The sequence below is a fragment of the Carassius carassius genome, chromosome 18, assembly GCF_963082965.1.
Source record: "Carassius carassius chromosome 18, fCarCar2.1, whole genome shotgun sequence".
Classification (NCBI taxonomy): Eukaryota; Metazoa; Chordata; class Actinopteri; order Cypriniformes; family Cyprinidae; genus Carassius; species Carassius carassius.
In genome coordinates, this window is record NC_081772.1 from 12081432 (window position 1) to 12099329 (window position 17898).

General features: G+C 37.4%; 1 protein-coding gene across 1 annotated transcript; it reads right to left on the minus strand.

Moving 5' to 3' along the window:
• Nucleotides 1-263: 263 nt before the first annotated feature.
• Nucleotides 264-11939, minus strand: LOC132092391 (14-3-3 protein zeta-like). The gene is made up of 6 exons (XM_059498613.1): nucleotides 11783-11939; nucleotides 10712-11147; nucleotides 4670-4793; nucleotides 2284-2447; nucleotides 1503-1598; nucleotides 264-1326 (listed from the first exon to the last, which is right to left on the minus strand). Exons 2-6 carry the CDS (start codon nucleotides 11003-11005, stop codon nucleotides 1267-1269), a joined length of 738 nt encoding a protein of 245 aa, XP_059354596.1. The 5' UTR covers nucleotides 11006-11147; nucleotides 11783-11939; the 3' UTR covers nucleotides 264-1266.
• Between the last annotated feature and the right edge of the window lie 5959 nt (nucleotides 11940-17898).

Sequence of the window (17898 nt, forward strand, 5' to 3'; positions counted from 1 at the left end):
ACCAATCATTTGCTTTCAAGAATAACACAACCATTTGATTAGACACTTCTGCAAAGTGATGTAAACACAAATGCTACTGGCATTAAAAAAGGGGGGACAGAAATAAAAGCGTCTCCTGAATGAATAAATGTAAACGTAAATACACGTTCTATTTCAACAGGAAATACATCAATATGTCCATATAATCAGAAATCCAGTCAATTGCATCACGTTATCAGACAAGCCTGATAGAAAACAACGAAACAAATTTCAAGACAAAACTGTATGGTTTATAAAATGGTCATTTTAATTCAGATTACATAGCTGTTATGTAGGGTGTGTACATTTTCACAAGACTTTGGGGGGACTACAGTCAATGATTAGCAAGAACACAAGTGGTCCAAATAACCATTGACATCACTTGACAAATCAAACATCCTCTCAACATGTGCATAACCTGCAATGAAAAAGTACTAAATCAAACTGTGGAACAAGTATGCAGTATTGGATCCCATTCCAGTGTATATTAAAAAATGGCCATGCATGATATATATTTTTTTCCTTTTTAACTATCACAAGACATTGCAAGGTAACACATTATAGTGAAAACCATAACAAGGCAGGAGTGTTTCGTGACCTTCATGATGAAGACATGATTTAAATGGTCTATGAAAAGTGCATACTTGGCTGAGCAAAGCTAGCTGACTTGGTAGATCAGACAACAGCCTTCCTGCTCTCAATACTAAAGCACAGGCTCATTTTAAGCCAACACTATGACAGTCGACAAGACATTTATCTCATTCAAGTGTATGTTGATCTCCCTAGAGAGACATATAAATTGAAGGTGATATAGCAGGACAGGAACTAGCCATGCTTGAGGCAAAACGCTTTGCATTTTGTGACCGACACTTCCAATGTTTCAGCTCACCAGAATATACACACTAGTCGCTTTGTCACAATTAAAGGACAATTGATGTGAGGCTTATACTTTTCTACAGCAGACACTGCACATATAGAAGGCCAAAGGACAAAAAACACAAAACTGAGGAGTGGAAATGTAATTTTAACTTAAATATTTACTTTCATTACAACCACAAGCCAGGTGGTGGATAACGGAGAAAAAAAAAAAGCCTGGACAGATTGAATTCCCACAATCACAGCTCATTGGTAATGACCATGGGTTTACATGGCTAGAATAATCATAAGTGAAACAATAAGGAATGAAGAAGTGTAAAAAGTTGTCTTTCAAGGATTCATTTTCTTTAATTTGTGGACAGATGTGGGTGTTTAGTTCTCTCCTCCATCTCCTCCTTCGCCCTCATCTGCAGCGTTGTCAGAGGTCCATAACTAATAAAAAAATTAATAAAAAAAAAGAAGTCAAAAAGCTGTTTTTGAATACTAAACATTTATATTTTGAATAATCAATCTAAACGATTGTAATATAACCAAAGCACAATCCACAAGTCTCAGAGAAAATTATTTTTGTTGTTTTGTAGGTCAGTATGACCTTCCTTGTAACTCACGGTGAGGTTGTCCCTAAGCAGTTGCATGATAAGTGTGCTGTCTTTGTACGAGTCTTCATTCAGTGTATCCAGCTCTGCAATGGCTTCATCAAAGGCCTGCAAGCACAAGGCCACAATAAGTTGAAGTATGTGAAGAACTACAAGTATCAAGCCCCTGGTATGCGAACCATGTGTCTGATGAAATTCAAAGCTTGAGGAAAAGCTAAAAATCCAGAAGGACAAGAGGGTAAAATTTCCCTCTAATGAGTTCAAGGTCCAATTAAAGTTGAAGTGAGTATTTTTCACTACTACCAGCAACTAAAATAATGAAAATAATGAGCCCCAACACTATCTGCTCTTGTTTTGAAAGAGAAGAAGAAAAAAAAAAAAAAAACATCTGTAAAATCCCAGCTAAAAAGCTTATTACAGGTAGTCCCTCCTCAAACTCATATTATTTTTTCAAGCTGGAAGCTGAAATGTTGAATAAATAAAAAATTATAGACATTACGTTAAAATGAAAATCATCATTTACTCATCCTCATGTCGTTCCAAACCACTAAGACTTTGGTTTATCTTCAAAACACAAATTAATATATTTTTATGAAATCTGAGATGTTTCTGTTCCTCATAAAGGTACAATCACTTCATATGATTAACAGATTTAATTTCGGCTTATATGATATTTGATCTATATATGCATGTAGATTGGGGTGTAAGAAAATATCAATGCATGTGTGTATTGCAATATTTTGTTTGGAGATACTGTATCGATTCTCAATAATGTTGTCGTCTAAAGACCTACTTGTTTGGCCAGAGCGCAGGCCTGCTCGGGAGAGTTGAGGATCTCAAAGTAGAAGACAGAGAAGTTGAGAGCCAGTCCCAGACGGATGGGGTGTGTGGGCTGCATCTCCTTCTTACTGATGTCAAAAGCATCCTGGTAGGCGCCTTGAGAGTTGGTTATCGTTTCTGAAGAGACAGAGACACACACACACACACACAAAAAAGGTTATGACAAAATTAGTGATTGGTTAAAAAAATATCTACTGTATATATAACTAGTAGCAATGAGTTAGTGGTTTTTGTCTCAAAAACGAATCCTACTATCCATGCTGACATGTACATCTGGTCGTAATAAACAAACTCAAAAATATGATGTCAGTTTAATGTAGAAGTATGAATATGAACAAAATGGTATAAGAACACATAAACATTATCAATTACAGAATGCCTTGTTGAAATCTCAAAACATCTAAAGGCATAAAAGGCATAACCCTTAAGGTCGAGATGGTGAAATATCCTCCAGCATTAGATGTTTGGAAATGTAAGGTGAGGCAGATTCTGAACTGGTTCTCCATGACTGCTCCTGTTCTGTAGCCTGCCAGAAGGGGAATTAAAGGCCCCAGAAGGACAAGCAGCTGACTCAAGGAGTGGGCAGAAAACGCCCCATAGCAGCAAAATACTCGGCACAGAACCCAGACTCATTCATCCTGAACTTTAAAGGGACACTCCACCCCAAAATGAAAATTTTGTGTGCGCGGCTAACACAGAAGCGTAAGCAGCTGCATTCAGAGGATATTCTCCAAAATGGCAATAGCGTGATATGGACAGATACAGAATAGACATTGTTGAATAAAGACTTTTTTTTTTTTTGTTTAATTCACATACAAAAATTATTTTTGTCGCCTCATAATGTTACTGTTGAACCACTGATGGCAGATGGACTATTCTGACAATGCTTTTTATACTTTTCTGGACCTTGACAGTAGGGCTGGGTATCGATTTAGATGTCCTGATTTGATTTCGATTCTCAAGCTCTCATTCGATTTGATTTTTATTACTTTTTAATACAAATGCTATTGATATTTCTAAAAAATTAACATCAGTTTACAAATGGTGAATTAATAATAAATAAATAAAAGAACCACAGACATTTTACATTTATTTAAATTAGTATTTTAAATCTATTATTTTTTGTATAGGGTCCTTTTTAAAACAAAAATAGGGCCCTTTAAAATGTTCTTTTTATTTTTTCTGGTAATTAGATGAAGGCATAAAACATTAGTTTAATTTATTCTAATCAAATTAAAAATAAAACACTTATTTTTTGGCAAACAAAGTGCTGCAGAAGAGAGGTTAACTGTTAAAAATAAAAAAATAAAACAAATGTGATGATTATTCCTTTAAAAATAAAGATTTATTAATATGCATTAGCAGTAGTAGCATTAAGTCTTAAGACCGCTAAATAGTAATATTCTCTAAAGTTTCTTAACGTTAAATTAAACTTTTATTTTGACGGGTCACCGTGAGGAACTTGCATCTGCTGAGTATGGGATATGACAATAGTTTTCTCAAATGAAACGGTAAAATGCTAATGAAGTCTCTCAGAGCAGCGGAATTTTCATGTATTCATATCAACAGAGTGAGACAGCAGAAGCTGAAAACACCACGACTGTCGTCCGCGCTTTAGTATGTGTGTAAATTACGATAGTAAACAAAACAGTGATTCACTGATTGCGGAAATCTTGGCGCCTTATGCATGATATCAAATGATTCTGCAGATTTATAGTATTAATATGGCATTTCACCTGATCACAAACGTAAATCACACATAAGGCTTTGTTCTTGGTTCTCATCAACAGTATTTCCGCCATGCTATGCGCTGAATGAATGACAGGCTTTCCATTGTAACATTGCGCAAGGTGAATAAGGGTGACATCTAGTGGAGAAGAGTAATGATAACATTCATGTTACTCAGATCTTGTTTTATGTGTGCTGACATAAATACCGGAAAAGATAGATTTGTGGCAGAAAAAAAAAAAAATTTTTGGTCCAGCCCTACTTGACAGTGTATTTTACTTGCCAGTCTATGGGACAGTCACAAGCCTCCCAGTTTTCATCCAAAATATGAATTGTGTTCCGAAGATGAACAAAGCTTTTATGGGCTTGGAACAACATGGGGGTAAGTGATTAATGACAAAATTTTCATTTTGGGGAGGAGTATCCCTTTAAGTCCAAAGACCCAATTTGGCCCAGAGCAAAGCACAAGATGCAACACTGATGAGGTCTCCCAAATACAGATCAAATTTGTGTAATTCACATCTGAAATGGAACATCTGTGCTTCAATATGAGAAAGCAGCATGCATATACAGCCCTTTCCTTTATAGCTGAAAATCAGTAAGATACTTACCCTTCTTGTCATCTCCTGAGGCAACCTCAGCAAGATATCTGTAGTAGTCACCCTTCATCTTTAAATAGAAGACTTTGCTCTCAGCATTTGTGGAGTTCTTGATCAAATATTTGTCCAGCAGTCCCTAAAGGCAGGGAGAGAGAGGAAGTATAAGGATAGACCGATTGAGAGAGCTTGTTTATCCGCTTTAAACAAAACAGTTACAACAGAAGCAATTGATTAAGGTGGAAATGGCTGCAGTATTACGGGATTATAAACATGAAAAATATTAACTGAAAAAGCAAGAACAAAGTTTTCCATATGTTATACTAAGAACACAAATTCCTAGTACACTGACTGATATTCAGCATCTTCCCCAGTTTACCACATTCTGGGTGTTGGTGTTACAATAGGGCTGTTAGACAAACCATGCAAACACAAACACAACTGAAAAGCACAGAACGGTGCAGACTTCCTGTATGACACCCCAGCCCTTTCAATGCTCAGCCTGTCATTTTAGATCTGTTCCCCACTGTGAAATTAAAAACAAAAAACAAAAGAAAGGAATTAAGGAGGAAACTAAAAAGAGAAGAAATTGAAAAAAGAAAAAAGAAGAATGAAGACAAGAAAATGAGTTTGACATGAAATTAATCTAAAGAGAGTCATGTACTCTGGCCCCACATGACCCTGCGATTGCACAGTCTGAGCAGCAGCCACATCACATGTGCTTCCTAATGCCCGAATTTATCAGCACGTCTGAGCACTGCAACACACACCGCTCATGACAACACGGACACGGACGTGTCTGAACATAAAAGCCACTGTCAGCATACAGGCAATACATCAGCGGTTCCCAATTCCAGCCCATGTTCCGAAGTGAAGTAAACCCCTGCTCAGTGAGTAGGGAGCAATGAACACGGTGTAGGGATCATACCGATCTGAACACTCATTCTCCTAGCTCACTTCTAACGAGATGGTAATCTGAATCGGTTCTGTTAACTAAGCGAGACATGCAAAATAAGTGTGCAAGGACTGGAATTAGGAACCGCTGGGCTATATCATGTGTCATTAACCAACAAGAAAACTTTAAAAAGTACTACAATACCAGGATGGAAGAACGGGTTGTTGATGTTTGTCTACCATTCTAGCTCTGTCTGCACAGCATGTGTGAATGCGCTAATGACGTATTCTGTCTGCAGGAACAGGGTGCGCAGAGGTATGCAGATACATATGTTGACAGGCAGGTAGGAAAGCTATTTAAAACGCTTGGACCGAGCTTTAATGTATGTTTGCGGAATAAAAGTATAAATGAAAAAATAAATATAAGAAAATCTTGCTGAATATTTTAACAATTGCATATGTTTTATGCAGACTACCACATACAGATATCATTCACATTCATTCCAGCAGTTATGCATCAAGAGGAAAGTCCTACAGGGACCCCCAAAAAAAGCTTTATGTAACAATTTGGAGGATAAAAAAAAAAATTCCTAAATGTCATTTTAGTGCTACTAAATACTAATGAAAGTTGTTTAAACATCAGTGTTCTCTGCCTGCTGTTAACAGCAACCATATTTTAAATGCTAATTGTCAGAAAAGCAAGCATGACATTTAACCCAACTCTACACATGAATTAGTTTCACAGGTAATCAGCACAGCTCTAATGTCTATGGAGCTCTAATGTCTCGGTGCCATCCAGCTGGACCACCTCATGAAAAGGAACTGGAACAGGATTTGATAATGAGAGCAGAAAATGTATACAGTGATATAGCGATTTAATCTGCACATGACTGTACAAAGTTGACTAACAGCAAACAATAAAAATAAATGGAAACAAGAAGGTAATCACTTCTGAACCAGAAAATTTGAGCGTTTTAGCAACTTTGCCATAAAATTCCCATTAAAACACACTGAAACAGACAATGGCTCCTCTGTTTAGAATGTCTTTTTCAAGGCAATTTATGTTAGCATATATATATATATATATATACACACACACACACACACACACACAGTACAGACCATTCAAAGAGTTTTCTTTATTTTCATGACTATGAAAATTGTAGAGTCACACTGAAGGCATCAAGGCCTATTTGACCAAGAAGGAGAGTGATGGGGTGCTGCGCCAGATGACCTGGCCTCCACAGTCACCGGACCTGAACCCAATCGAGATGGTTTAGGGGTGAGCTGGACCGCAGACGGAAGGCAAAAGGGCCAACAAGTGCTAAGCATCCCTCAGGGAACTCCTTCAAGACTGTTGGAAGACCATTTCAGGTGACTACCTCTTGAAGCTCATCAAGAGAATGCCAAGAGTGTGCAAAGCAGTAATCAAAGCAAAAGGTGGCTACTTTGAAGAACCTAGAATATGACATATTTTCAGTTGTTTCACACTTTTTTGTTATGTATATAATTCCACGTGTTAATTCATAGTTTTGATGCCTTCAGTGTGACTCTACAATTTTCATAGTCATGAAAATAAAGAAAACTCTTTGAATGAGGTGTGTCCAAACTTTTGGTCTGTACATATATATATATATAAATTGTTTATTTCAGTTTTAGCAAGTTAGTTTAGTAATCAACTTAAATCTATTGCTGTTAGTTGCCAAGACATTTCAAATTTTCATTTAATAAAATAAACAAAAAAAACCTTACCATCTAAGATTTATATTTTATTTTAGCTTTGTTTCAATAGTAAATATTATTTTCAACAGTTAACAGTAACAACACTGATATACATGGGTACTTGAACTGCAATCACTGGAGAAAGACTAATTTGCAGTGGCATACTGGGCCATACTAACAAGTAAAACCTTGACCCTTTGGTAATCACCCTTTAGACAATGAGAGGCTTCATAAGGTCATGCCCTTTAAACCATACTGCAATGGATATACTCCCTGTTTGTCAGCAGGCCCTAACCTTCCCATCTTCACACACTCTTTTCTTTGTCTGACAGGAAACCAGAACTTTTAAACTGCCCCTATTAAGGGTAATGAAAGGTTCACATTTTGATTTTGGGTAATTATTTTCAAACCCCTCATTTACGTTACTCTAATCTGCAGTGAATGCTCCAATTGGTCGATTTCATTTCAATTTCTTAATAAAAGCGGTGTTTGTGAGCACAGTGCTGCTTTGGTACAGTGTTACCAGGGAAACCGCTATTTTTACTCCTCCAAAAGTGGCACCTAGTGGGATAGAATTAATTTGCATTTTCATCCAGACCAACAGTTAAAGACCAACAAGTGGGCGGGTAATATGCTAATGTTTCATGTTGATGTCAACATGAAATGGTTTAGGATTATGGATTGGCTTCAGGATTGTGTTACAGTCGTGAATTTTCTTTTTTTCTTTTTTACCAAATGTTTTTTAACTTGTTGCATTGACAGTGCATGCTACATGACGCTAATGCCTGTGTGTATAATTATGCTGTTTTTTAGAACTTATTGTAGTGAGATTTTTTACATTTTCACAATTCTCATACCCTGCAGCTATGCTGTAGCAGACAAATATAGATGTATGTACATGCAAACTTTTGAAATTGTACTTTCCTTAGCATGCCAATGTACAACTGGCAAACAGGACTACAGGTGAAAATTAGCCATCGGCTAACTCTGGCATGTTAAAGGTGTACTGTTGTTAATATGCATTGTCCTGATAAAGTAAAGTAAAGTAAATTCAGAGTCAACATTTTTTCGAGAGACAATAACTTTATACACGGTGCACTTTCAGATTAAAAAATTAGCAGGAGGTTTTCATTCACTTAGAGCTGTGTTACACACTGTATGAAAGGTAATTTTCAAAAATCCATACCAGGGGCACTTTAATGCCCCCCCTCCCCTTTTTTTACAGCATAAAGAAAATGTAAAAAAACAGTGGCTGTCATGATGATGTGCACGTCCATTTCCTGCCCCCAAGCTTCTTTTGTTTTTTTTATTGTTCTGCTCTCACAATATGAAAGAGAACAGACACTGAGGTCTTGTGATCTGGTCACCTGATATACCGTAATTAAAAATAACCCATGAATTATTCCATTGGAATCACTCTTGAAATCTCTCGTTTCTCTCTCAAAATCCGTATTAATCTCATAGTCCTATATTTCTAAAGTAGGGAAATGCAACCATTTCAGATTTAGTTTTATTTTTTTTAAGTCAATTTAAAGAAAACAAATAATTTTTATGGTTTTAATTTTAGTTTGAGTTTACGATAACTCAAAACACCAGATCTATTTTTAAAGAGATTGGTGACCCTGAAATTTTTATTTTTATTTTTCACCCTCATGTTGTTTAAAATGGACTAAATATTAAGGAGATATTCTGCATGAAAACACTTTTCAAAATATCCTCTATATTCCACTGAAGAAAAAAAAACATACAGGTTCAGAATGACAGGTTGAGTCAGTAATGACAGAATTTTCATTTTAGGATGAACTGTCCCTTAAAATGATCTGTTAGTCCATACATTTTAAATTTTTGCAAACTCTGCTACTTATTTACTGCATCTTTTATAAACACTTGACATGAATAGTCCTGTCTTTGCTGCAGCAGAATTTCAACAAATTTGAGAAGCGTGTCAAACAGATGAATGGGCTACCAGGAGAATCCAATACTGATGACACAGAACCTCACTGTCACTGCCTGTGGGAGGAGAGAGAAAGATGCTGTACTTTTGCCTGCAATACATATTGATTGTGAGAAACTGAAGGCTTGGTTGTTGCTCTGTGCACCACTGCTCGGAGAATTCTCTAATAGTTCCACCATGAGAGCCTCTTACAACAAGAGCACTGGGATGATTTGCCAAGCTATACTCTAGAACACTGTATGTGCCACGGCTCTATACAATGCTCATTTACATATGAATTCAACTATTTCTAATACAAAGAAGTGGTCGGGAACATAAACACTGAGTTGAATGTCTGTCATGTACTGCCAGTGATGACACTGCTAACAGTGACAGATCCCTGCTGGTGCTCACAACCAGCTCATCATCATCGCTAAACCTCAAAGCGTATATATGTATGTGCATATATAATCCTCCATATGTACTACTGATGTACAGAGGTCAGCCAGGACTGTCAGTATAGAAACACAATATATTATAGCTGGTATAAACTAGTCAGTATTAAGCATGGTTAGAATAAACTGTACTGCACTGAGTATAGCAAAAATATAGGCTCTATAGATTATAGGTGGTAATGAAAAAGTACCGAGCAAAAACGGTATAGATTTTTGCCAGCATACAGAGTGTACAAAGTCAGTATTGAGTATACCAGCCAGTAGACTACTGCAAGTACATATTACAGCTAGAATATGCTACTATAGTACAGTAGTATAGTACAGCTACAACATAGTTCACAAAAAAACAATGGTAACTATTTTAGCATCCACAACAACAAAAGACAACTGCAGTGTGCACTTTTAATAAACAAAATCTTCATCAGCTATAAAAAATCTTAAAATGTTTCTGAAAGTTATTTAAACTATATTGCTCATCTGTGTAACATTAGTTGTGATGTGGACTTCCAAGTGTCATAAGATCAGAGTAATTATCATCACAAAACAACCCAAAAGAAATAAAATTGAAAAAAAAAAAACACACACACACACAACACAGGAATGATATAAAATGTAAAAAAAAAAAACTATTTTTAAACAAGTACAAAAATGATAACTTAAAAATGAAACTATATAGAAAACAATTGCAAAAAAAAAACTAAAAAAATACCAAATGTGAAACCATAAAATTAAAAATATATAAAAAACATTACAGTATATGAATAATAATAAAAATAATGTAAATGGCAATAAGTGTGTAACATGGAAACATAGAATGTCAATATTTACTATAGTTAGCACTTATTCCGCATAGTGTGTGCAGTGTGTGTGTGTATGTGTGTGTGTGTGTGTGTATATATATATATATAATTTAGCAAATATAGAGGAAGTATAGATTACAAGGTATATTGAACCAATTTATAAATCTAGTATCTAGTAAAGAGTAAGTAGTTAGTACACTGTCATAATAGCGTATGCTGTATAGTATATAGGCATTATAGAGTAAAGCCTTACCAACACCTCGTTGCAGATATCGCGTAATTCGACCTCCACCTTCTCCCTGTACTCCTTCACCATCTGAAGCTTCTTGTCGTTACCCTCGGTCTTCTGTTCAATACTCGAGATAACCCTCCAGGCCGACCTCCGGGCCCCGACCACGTTCTTGTAGGCGACGGAGAGCAGGTTCCTCTCCTCGTTGGTGAGCTCGGCTCCCTGCTCCGTCACCTGCTTCATGCACGAGGCCATGTCATCATAGCGCTCCGCCTGCTCCGCCAGCTTGGCTTTCTGAATCAGCTCCGTCTTATCCATGATTTAATCGCACAATCGGCCGTTTAAACTCCGGAAAATGGCGAGTCCGGCAAAGAAAGGAGGGAGAGAACAACAGTGTGTAAAGGGGGAAGACAAGTAGCTGGCTGACCGAAGCAGTGAGGGAGAAGCGATCCAAGAGCACCTGAGGAGAAATAAAACATCGGATATCACAAAAGCAAGCGTGCCACACAAACTGAGGCGAAAATTATGACAGCTTTAATTCATAACATGTTCAGGAAGAACACAGATTTAGGAATATGGTATTTTAGCATATTTTCCCGGCTTTCAAGTGGTCAAAGAACAAGTGTTGTTATACAATACATATTTTAACGTGCATTTAAATCATGTTAAGCTGTTTAGAGGCTCAATTATATCACAAAATAAATATCATGGAGATTTTAAAATCCAATATAAACTCTTCAATCTCTCATTTTGGGTTACGTTACTCAATGGCTAACCTGCTAATAACGGACCGCGGCGAGCGATACGATTCCGTGTCACATGCAGCAAAGCTGTCCGCGATTCATGTAGATAACTTAAACGTTGTTTAAGGTAAATAATGTAAATAAATAACAAATTATTGCATTGGTTTTGAATAAACCGTGATAGCGCGTGCAATTGATTTGGTTAGCTCGTGACAGCTAACGACTGCACTCCTGTCTGACAGGGATTTTGCGTTTTCCGAAATAAAACCTGACAGAAACATTATCATATTCATCATATAACTGAGTAAGTAATTATGTACGACGGGAAAGAAGAAGTAAGAAAATGTCCCACCTTGAAGAACGGTAAGTTACCGATCAGCTACTCCACGAAAGCTATATCCGCTTTAGGTTGGAGGGAGAAAAGAGTCGCCTTCAGCTCAACCGAACTGAAATATGGGTGTGGCTTTAAGAACACAAGTCCAATCATGTCTCAGATTTCCATGCTTTCCAACGTCAGTCAATCTAAATTGACCAATAATCGATAAGGCATTGATGTAAGGGAGGGGTTAGAGGAGGATCACTCTGAGACCATGGGGTTTAGGTTTACTCCAGTTAGAACAAGTTAGAGGATGTCATTCACGATGGTTAAGCCCCACCCACCCCCACCTTCGTATTTTTGTCTTAAAGGGGTCATATGATGCTGCTAAAAAGAACATTATTTTGTGTATTTGCTGTAATGAAATGTGTTTATGCAGTTTACATTATTTTCCACATACTGTCCATTATTGTTCCTCCTCTATGCCTGGCCTTCTGAAACGCATCGATTTTTACAAGGCGGATTCTACGAAGGAGCGTACCTTGGTCTTGCAGCAATTGGATGCCGTTTTGTACACGGTGAAAGCCAGTTCAGCGATACACAGTGCAAAGTTAATGTATATCCTCAGCGACCAGCACGGATCAGCTCCAGGCATGACGACGTGGATATCGTCCTCATTTGGAAGGCCAAACAAAGTAGTTTCACTTTCACAGTGAAACTCACAGCGTCTATTCGACATGGCGGTGGTGGTGGCAACAACTGGCCGGCGTTATGTAAATATTCCCACATACTGACGTGGAGATGTGGGGGCGTGTTAGAACGAGCCGTTTGCTTTTATAAAGAATAACTCTTTGGATTTGAGACTTTAGTGTTTGAAACTTCACAGATCTTCTTTATTCACCAAGAGCTTGTAACACTCCAAAGAGAAAGGAAAAGTTGAAATCGCATCATATGACCCCTTTAATACATGGATACGTCTAAATGTTCCACTCGAATGTAGTGCTGCCTGTAATTACGTTTGTGTAATGCTCATTTTACACTTTGACGCTGACCTTAATTTAACTGTATTTTAATTATCTGCTTAGTATAAACACATGAGCTGTGCATGAATGGCTTTGATAGGAAGATGTCTGCTAAAAGTATGTACACATTTAAACATTAATGTAAGTGTTTATGCTTTACGGACCAGTATTGGAGCTTTCAGAAAATAAATTAAAATAATGAAGTTAATTTGAATGTTCATTCGCATCTATTAAACTTTTCACATAATATGAATTGGTAACCTTAGATGTGCAACGGTTTTCAATGCTACACTGACAGCCCAACTGTCCATTAATTTAATCAATTTGTTTAAATATCATGCATTATAAATGTTTTCACTGAAGATGTACCATATAATCATTGCTGTTAATAGTGTTCATCATCTGTTTGATTACATCAACTAAATTTTACCGTACATTTCTGCCATATGTACACAGATTTGACATAGTCACCACTGACAAGCTACTACTAAATATAACTTAATGTTCTGTAAAGCAACTATTTGTTTTGTGAAAAGTGCTATATAAACAAACTTGAATTAAATTGGATGTACCAATTTACAGAGAACATCAAAGGCAAACATAACGCTTTGTGTTCATGCCAATGATCCATAGCTAAAATAAAATAAAATCTAAATACGTTTTCTAATGTTTCCATTAAGTTATGAAAAAATAATTTATGAATGTTCTCTGGCAATTCAAAATGTCCAGGTTTTTTAAAAAAAGTTTATGCAAATGTTTCCTGTTAACTGGATTATTCATTGTGCTTGATTTAAGATGTTGTGAAAAGTTATAAGTGATAAGGTTATGAGCTTTTTTTTCTGTCTAAGCCATTAAATGCATCCAAGTAAAGAAAATAAACACTCAAATTTGACTTTTAAATTGAAGCACCCAAAACTGAACCAACCAAAGGAATTAAATGGGGAAAATAGTGAACTTTTAGCTCTAGGTCGGATTCGGCTCCGGTCTGACTCCACAGTAGGTCACATGGCCTGCTTTGAAACAGGAAAAACTGCAGATAAGTTACCAGGAATGATCTCTTGCCCTGTAATCCCATCCTTTTGTTATAGACTAGAAGAGTGTATGGTTTTTTTTATCACTGAATGAAGCTTTACTGATTCACGACATGGCACTCCTCTGGTCTGTTGTGCAACATATACTGTAAATACTTAAAATTTTTACAGATCACCTATCACTGGATCTTCCAACCAGATCATATTTCACTACATCATAGGGACACAAAGTGATAGAGATGCTATAGGCATCTGTTTATATCTTACACCACGTTATAGTGCTGTCTTTTTAAATCTTCCACTTACTCCACTTTATATTCTTCTATCAAACGTAAAATTATATGGGGACATTACAGTGATGGAGAACAGTAATACTCTGAGGCTCCTTCTCAGCAAACATCCAGCCTGCTTGGCTTATCTAACACTCACATGGAGCCTGCTGTGGAGAAAGTGTGAGTCTGCATATGATGAGTGCTGGGCATTTATGTCAAGTTTCTGAACTGCTGCTCCCTCTCTGGCCTCAGGGATGTAAAACATTCATAGGAAGAGGAAGAGAAAGAGGGAGAGGGAAAGTGTTCCCTGATTAGAAAAGCTTAAGATAAGGAAGATGTTTCCAATGAAGTTGGTATAAGTGACTAAGTACCCCTTAAAATAAATAAAGAAAATAATATATGATGAATAACGAGGTTTTTTTATATTTATGAAGCAACATTATTAGTGTAAAAATGAATAAACCAATGAACTGAAAAGACAATGTTTTGATTAAAAATCATGTAAATATAAAAGCATCCAGGAGAGCACTTTTCTGATTTGAGGGGCACAAGAGATATAGCATAGGTTTTAAACATGAATTATTATTAATATTTTTTACATGTATTTTCATTTAATTTTTTTATTGGATAACCTTCAAATTCTTTACCTGATGCATCAATTTTCTAGAATTTCATCACTTAAAAATGACTAATTTAGTAAAATCCAGTGGATCTTTTCAGGGTGAACTTTTATTCCTTTTACTATTCATTCTCTTAGCTATGAAAAATATTTAATCATAACATTATATTACCTCCAGCAATACCATAATATTTCTTAACTATTTATTTTGGACAATGTTTGAAACTGTATTGATAGCACTTCTTACGTTATTGCCCCCTTCAGTTAAACCGCCTGTTTTACATCTGTAAATGAATAAATGTAATAATATCAAGTTTTTGTCTTAATTATACATCTAAATATTTCTAACAATATCAGAGTGTAGCTATATAAGATACAATAGGCACAACAGTTTAAAATGATTATATATTAGATCAGGAACATTTGGCAATGCATAATGATATACATATAATACAGTTTGGGGTAAACTTTTTTGTGAGCACAGAGCAAGATAAACCCTTCTAGTGAAATGCATATTGCATCGCTCATACCCTCTCCCATCTCTTGTCATGCTCGCTCACAGACTGGATCAGTCAGGCTGTCGGCTCACACTTTCTGCACAGGCGAGCACTATTACGTAATGGGTTCTTTTTCAGTGAATAAGAAGGAAAAATGTCCCAGGGCGTTGTCTCGTCTCCTGAAAACCTGCCAGGAAACAAAGCTTACTCAGACTTGTTATTATGGCCACATACAGTAGTTTCTATTTAAATTTCCTCTCAATCCCTTATCACAGTCCAATGTTACAGCATCCAAAAACAGAAAAACAAGCATCAGAAAAATTGCTCTGGTAGTGACCTGAGCAGAAATGAATTCAGTGGGGTATTTCATAGGCAACTGTCTCAAATATGCCTGAGCATGACTGTCCTCTGTGAACCTGTGATCCAACACAGATGAATCAGAGGCTTTGGTGGAATCACATCTCTGGGGACTATTATTTTTTCATTCCCCTTCTTCTCTACTTTGTCAAGAAAGCATTTGAAATCTCCTTGCTACCATCCTACCATTATTTTTCTGGAATCAGATTCTGATTATATTGATTTTCAACAAGAACATTCCCAGAGCTTTGTGGCTGCATCACAAACTGTGTTGAAATCTGATTTCATATTTATTAAAAAAATTCCCACAGCCATCAAATAAAATAAAAATAAGTACAACAAAGTACATTGTGTGTGTAGTTATATACACATATACATATGTGTGTGTGTATGTGTGTGTGTGTGTGTGTGTGTGTGTGTATAATATGTAAATATCTTATCTCTGAGCTGCTGTTACCCTCCTGATCTGCAGGGGGTGCTATCCTCAATCTTCTAGGTAATGCTCTCTACAGGCCTCCAGATGGCACTTTAAACTGAAGCTCAGTGCTCTCCACTCCTGCAGATGACACTATTGTATCTAATCCTGCTCAGTACTCTCCGCATTAGCCATGATTCCCTACAACTGTATATATGTACTATGTACTGTATATATGTGAACTGTATTTTAGCTGCACTCTCAGATCAAGCAGTAACCATAAAGCTGCATGACCAGGCACTGTCTGAGATCCTTCATCTTTTGAATCTCCAGTCTCAAGCCTCCTCACTCTGAGAATCTCAGTCACCTCCTTATCTTCCAAACATATCCATGCTGGCATTCCCATCAAAGCCCAAGTTACCAGCATGAAAGAGATTTGATGGCAGTCCCGAGGGATGCAGAGGGTTCATTACCCAGTGTACCCTGGCTTTCCAGCTTCAACCCAGCAGCTTTCCTACTAAAAAAAGTAAGGTGGCATATACTATTACACACCTAACTGGGAAAGCTTTGGACTGGGCGTCTGCTTTGTGGGATCAACCAACTGCCATTACTTCATTTATGAGATTAAAAGAGTTTTCCACCATCCAGCCAATGTGGGGATGTGGTTCACCACCTGCTCCACCTCTCTCAAGGTGCCCGAAGTGTGTCAGAGTTCGCTATAGAGTTTGGCTCTCTTGCTACAGAGAGTGGGTGGGATCAATGAACCTTGAGGGCTATCTTTCACCATGCTTTTTCTCCCCGAGATCAAGGATGAATTAGCCATCTGAGACCCTGAAAAAAAACCTGCCATTCAGCCAGTTATCTTCCAGAAACCCCTTAACATCATGGCAGTTGAGGGTTCAGGAGTAGTCAGTCAATGCAGTCCACCTCTCCAGCTACAGGTGAGGCAACACCAGGAATGGATACAGTTCTTTCTGATTCATTCTCCTAAGGTTCCTATAATCATTGCCTTCCTTTGGCTGACCATACACAACCCACACACTGACTGGTCTTGAGGGATTGTTAGAGCCTGGGTAACTGACTGCCAAGTTTCAGATAATGCCTTCTGCCATTCTTCAAAGCTATTAGAGACATTTCCAGAACCCTCAATAGACATCTCCAGGTGGAGATCTGCATCTATTTCTGAGACCCAATCCTCTGAGTTCATTGTTGTTTCTGAGATAGATTCACTCACAACAAAGTCTCTAGTTTATTTTCCTGAGTTATCCAGAGTTCCCCAGGAGTATGCGGAAGTTTTTATTAAAGCCCAAGCTGCCACACTACCATCTCATAGATGTTATGACTGTGCTATTGAATTGGTTCCTGGTACTTGCCCACCATGTGGAAGGTTCTATTCCCCTCTCCTGCCCTTAGAGATTAACCATGGATAAATCTCAAAGAAGCCCTAGAGAGTGGATTCATCTGTCCATCCACCCCACCTGCAAGGGCTGGATTTTCTTCATTAAAAGAAGGACATGGGGCTCAAACCCTGCAAATACAGTATTATTGAGATTTAAACCATATTACCATCAAGAACCAATACCCACGTCCTCTTATGTCCATGGCTTTCAAGATCCTGCAAGGTGCTACTATCTTTTTTTAAACTTGACTTTCGTAATGCATACCATCTAGTTAGAATCTGTGAGGGGGATGAGTGGACGATGGCATTCACCACCCCGACGGGCCACTACGAATACCAGGTAATGCCATTCAGCCTGGTCAATGCCCTAGCTGTCTTCCAAGCTTTTATTTATGTTGTTCTTAGAAAAGTGCAAAAAATTTGTTTGTTTGTCCTTGACTTAGTCACTGCTTGCTCCATCTGTGCCCAGAACAAAGAGTCAAGGACCCACCCTCATGACCTGCAGCACCTGCTGCCCATTCCAAGACGCCCTTGGCCCCA

Coding starts and splice junctions, on each gene's coding strand:
- LOC132092391 (XM_059498613.1), bottom strand. CDS start 11,005: ATGGATAAGACGGAGCTGATTCAGAAAGCCAAGCTGGCGGAGCAGGCG. Junction 4,794..10,711: donor ATATCTGCAACGAGGTGTTG/GTAAGGCTTTAC, acceptor CCCTGCCTTTAG/GGACTGCTGGACAAATATTT. Junction 1,327..1,502: donor TGCTTAGGGACAACCTCACC/GTGAGTTACAAG, acceptor TTTTTTTATTAG/TTATGGACCTCTGACAACGC.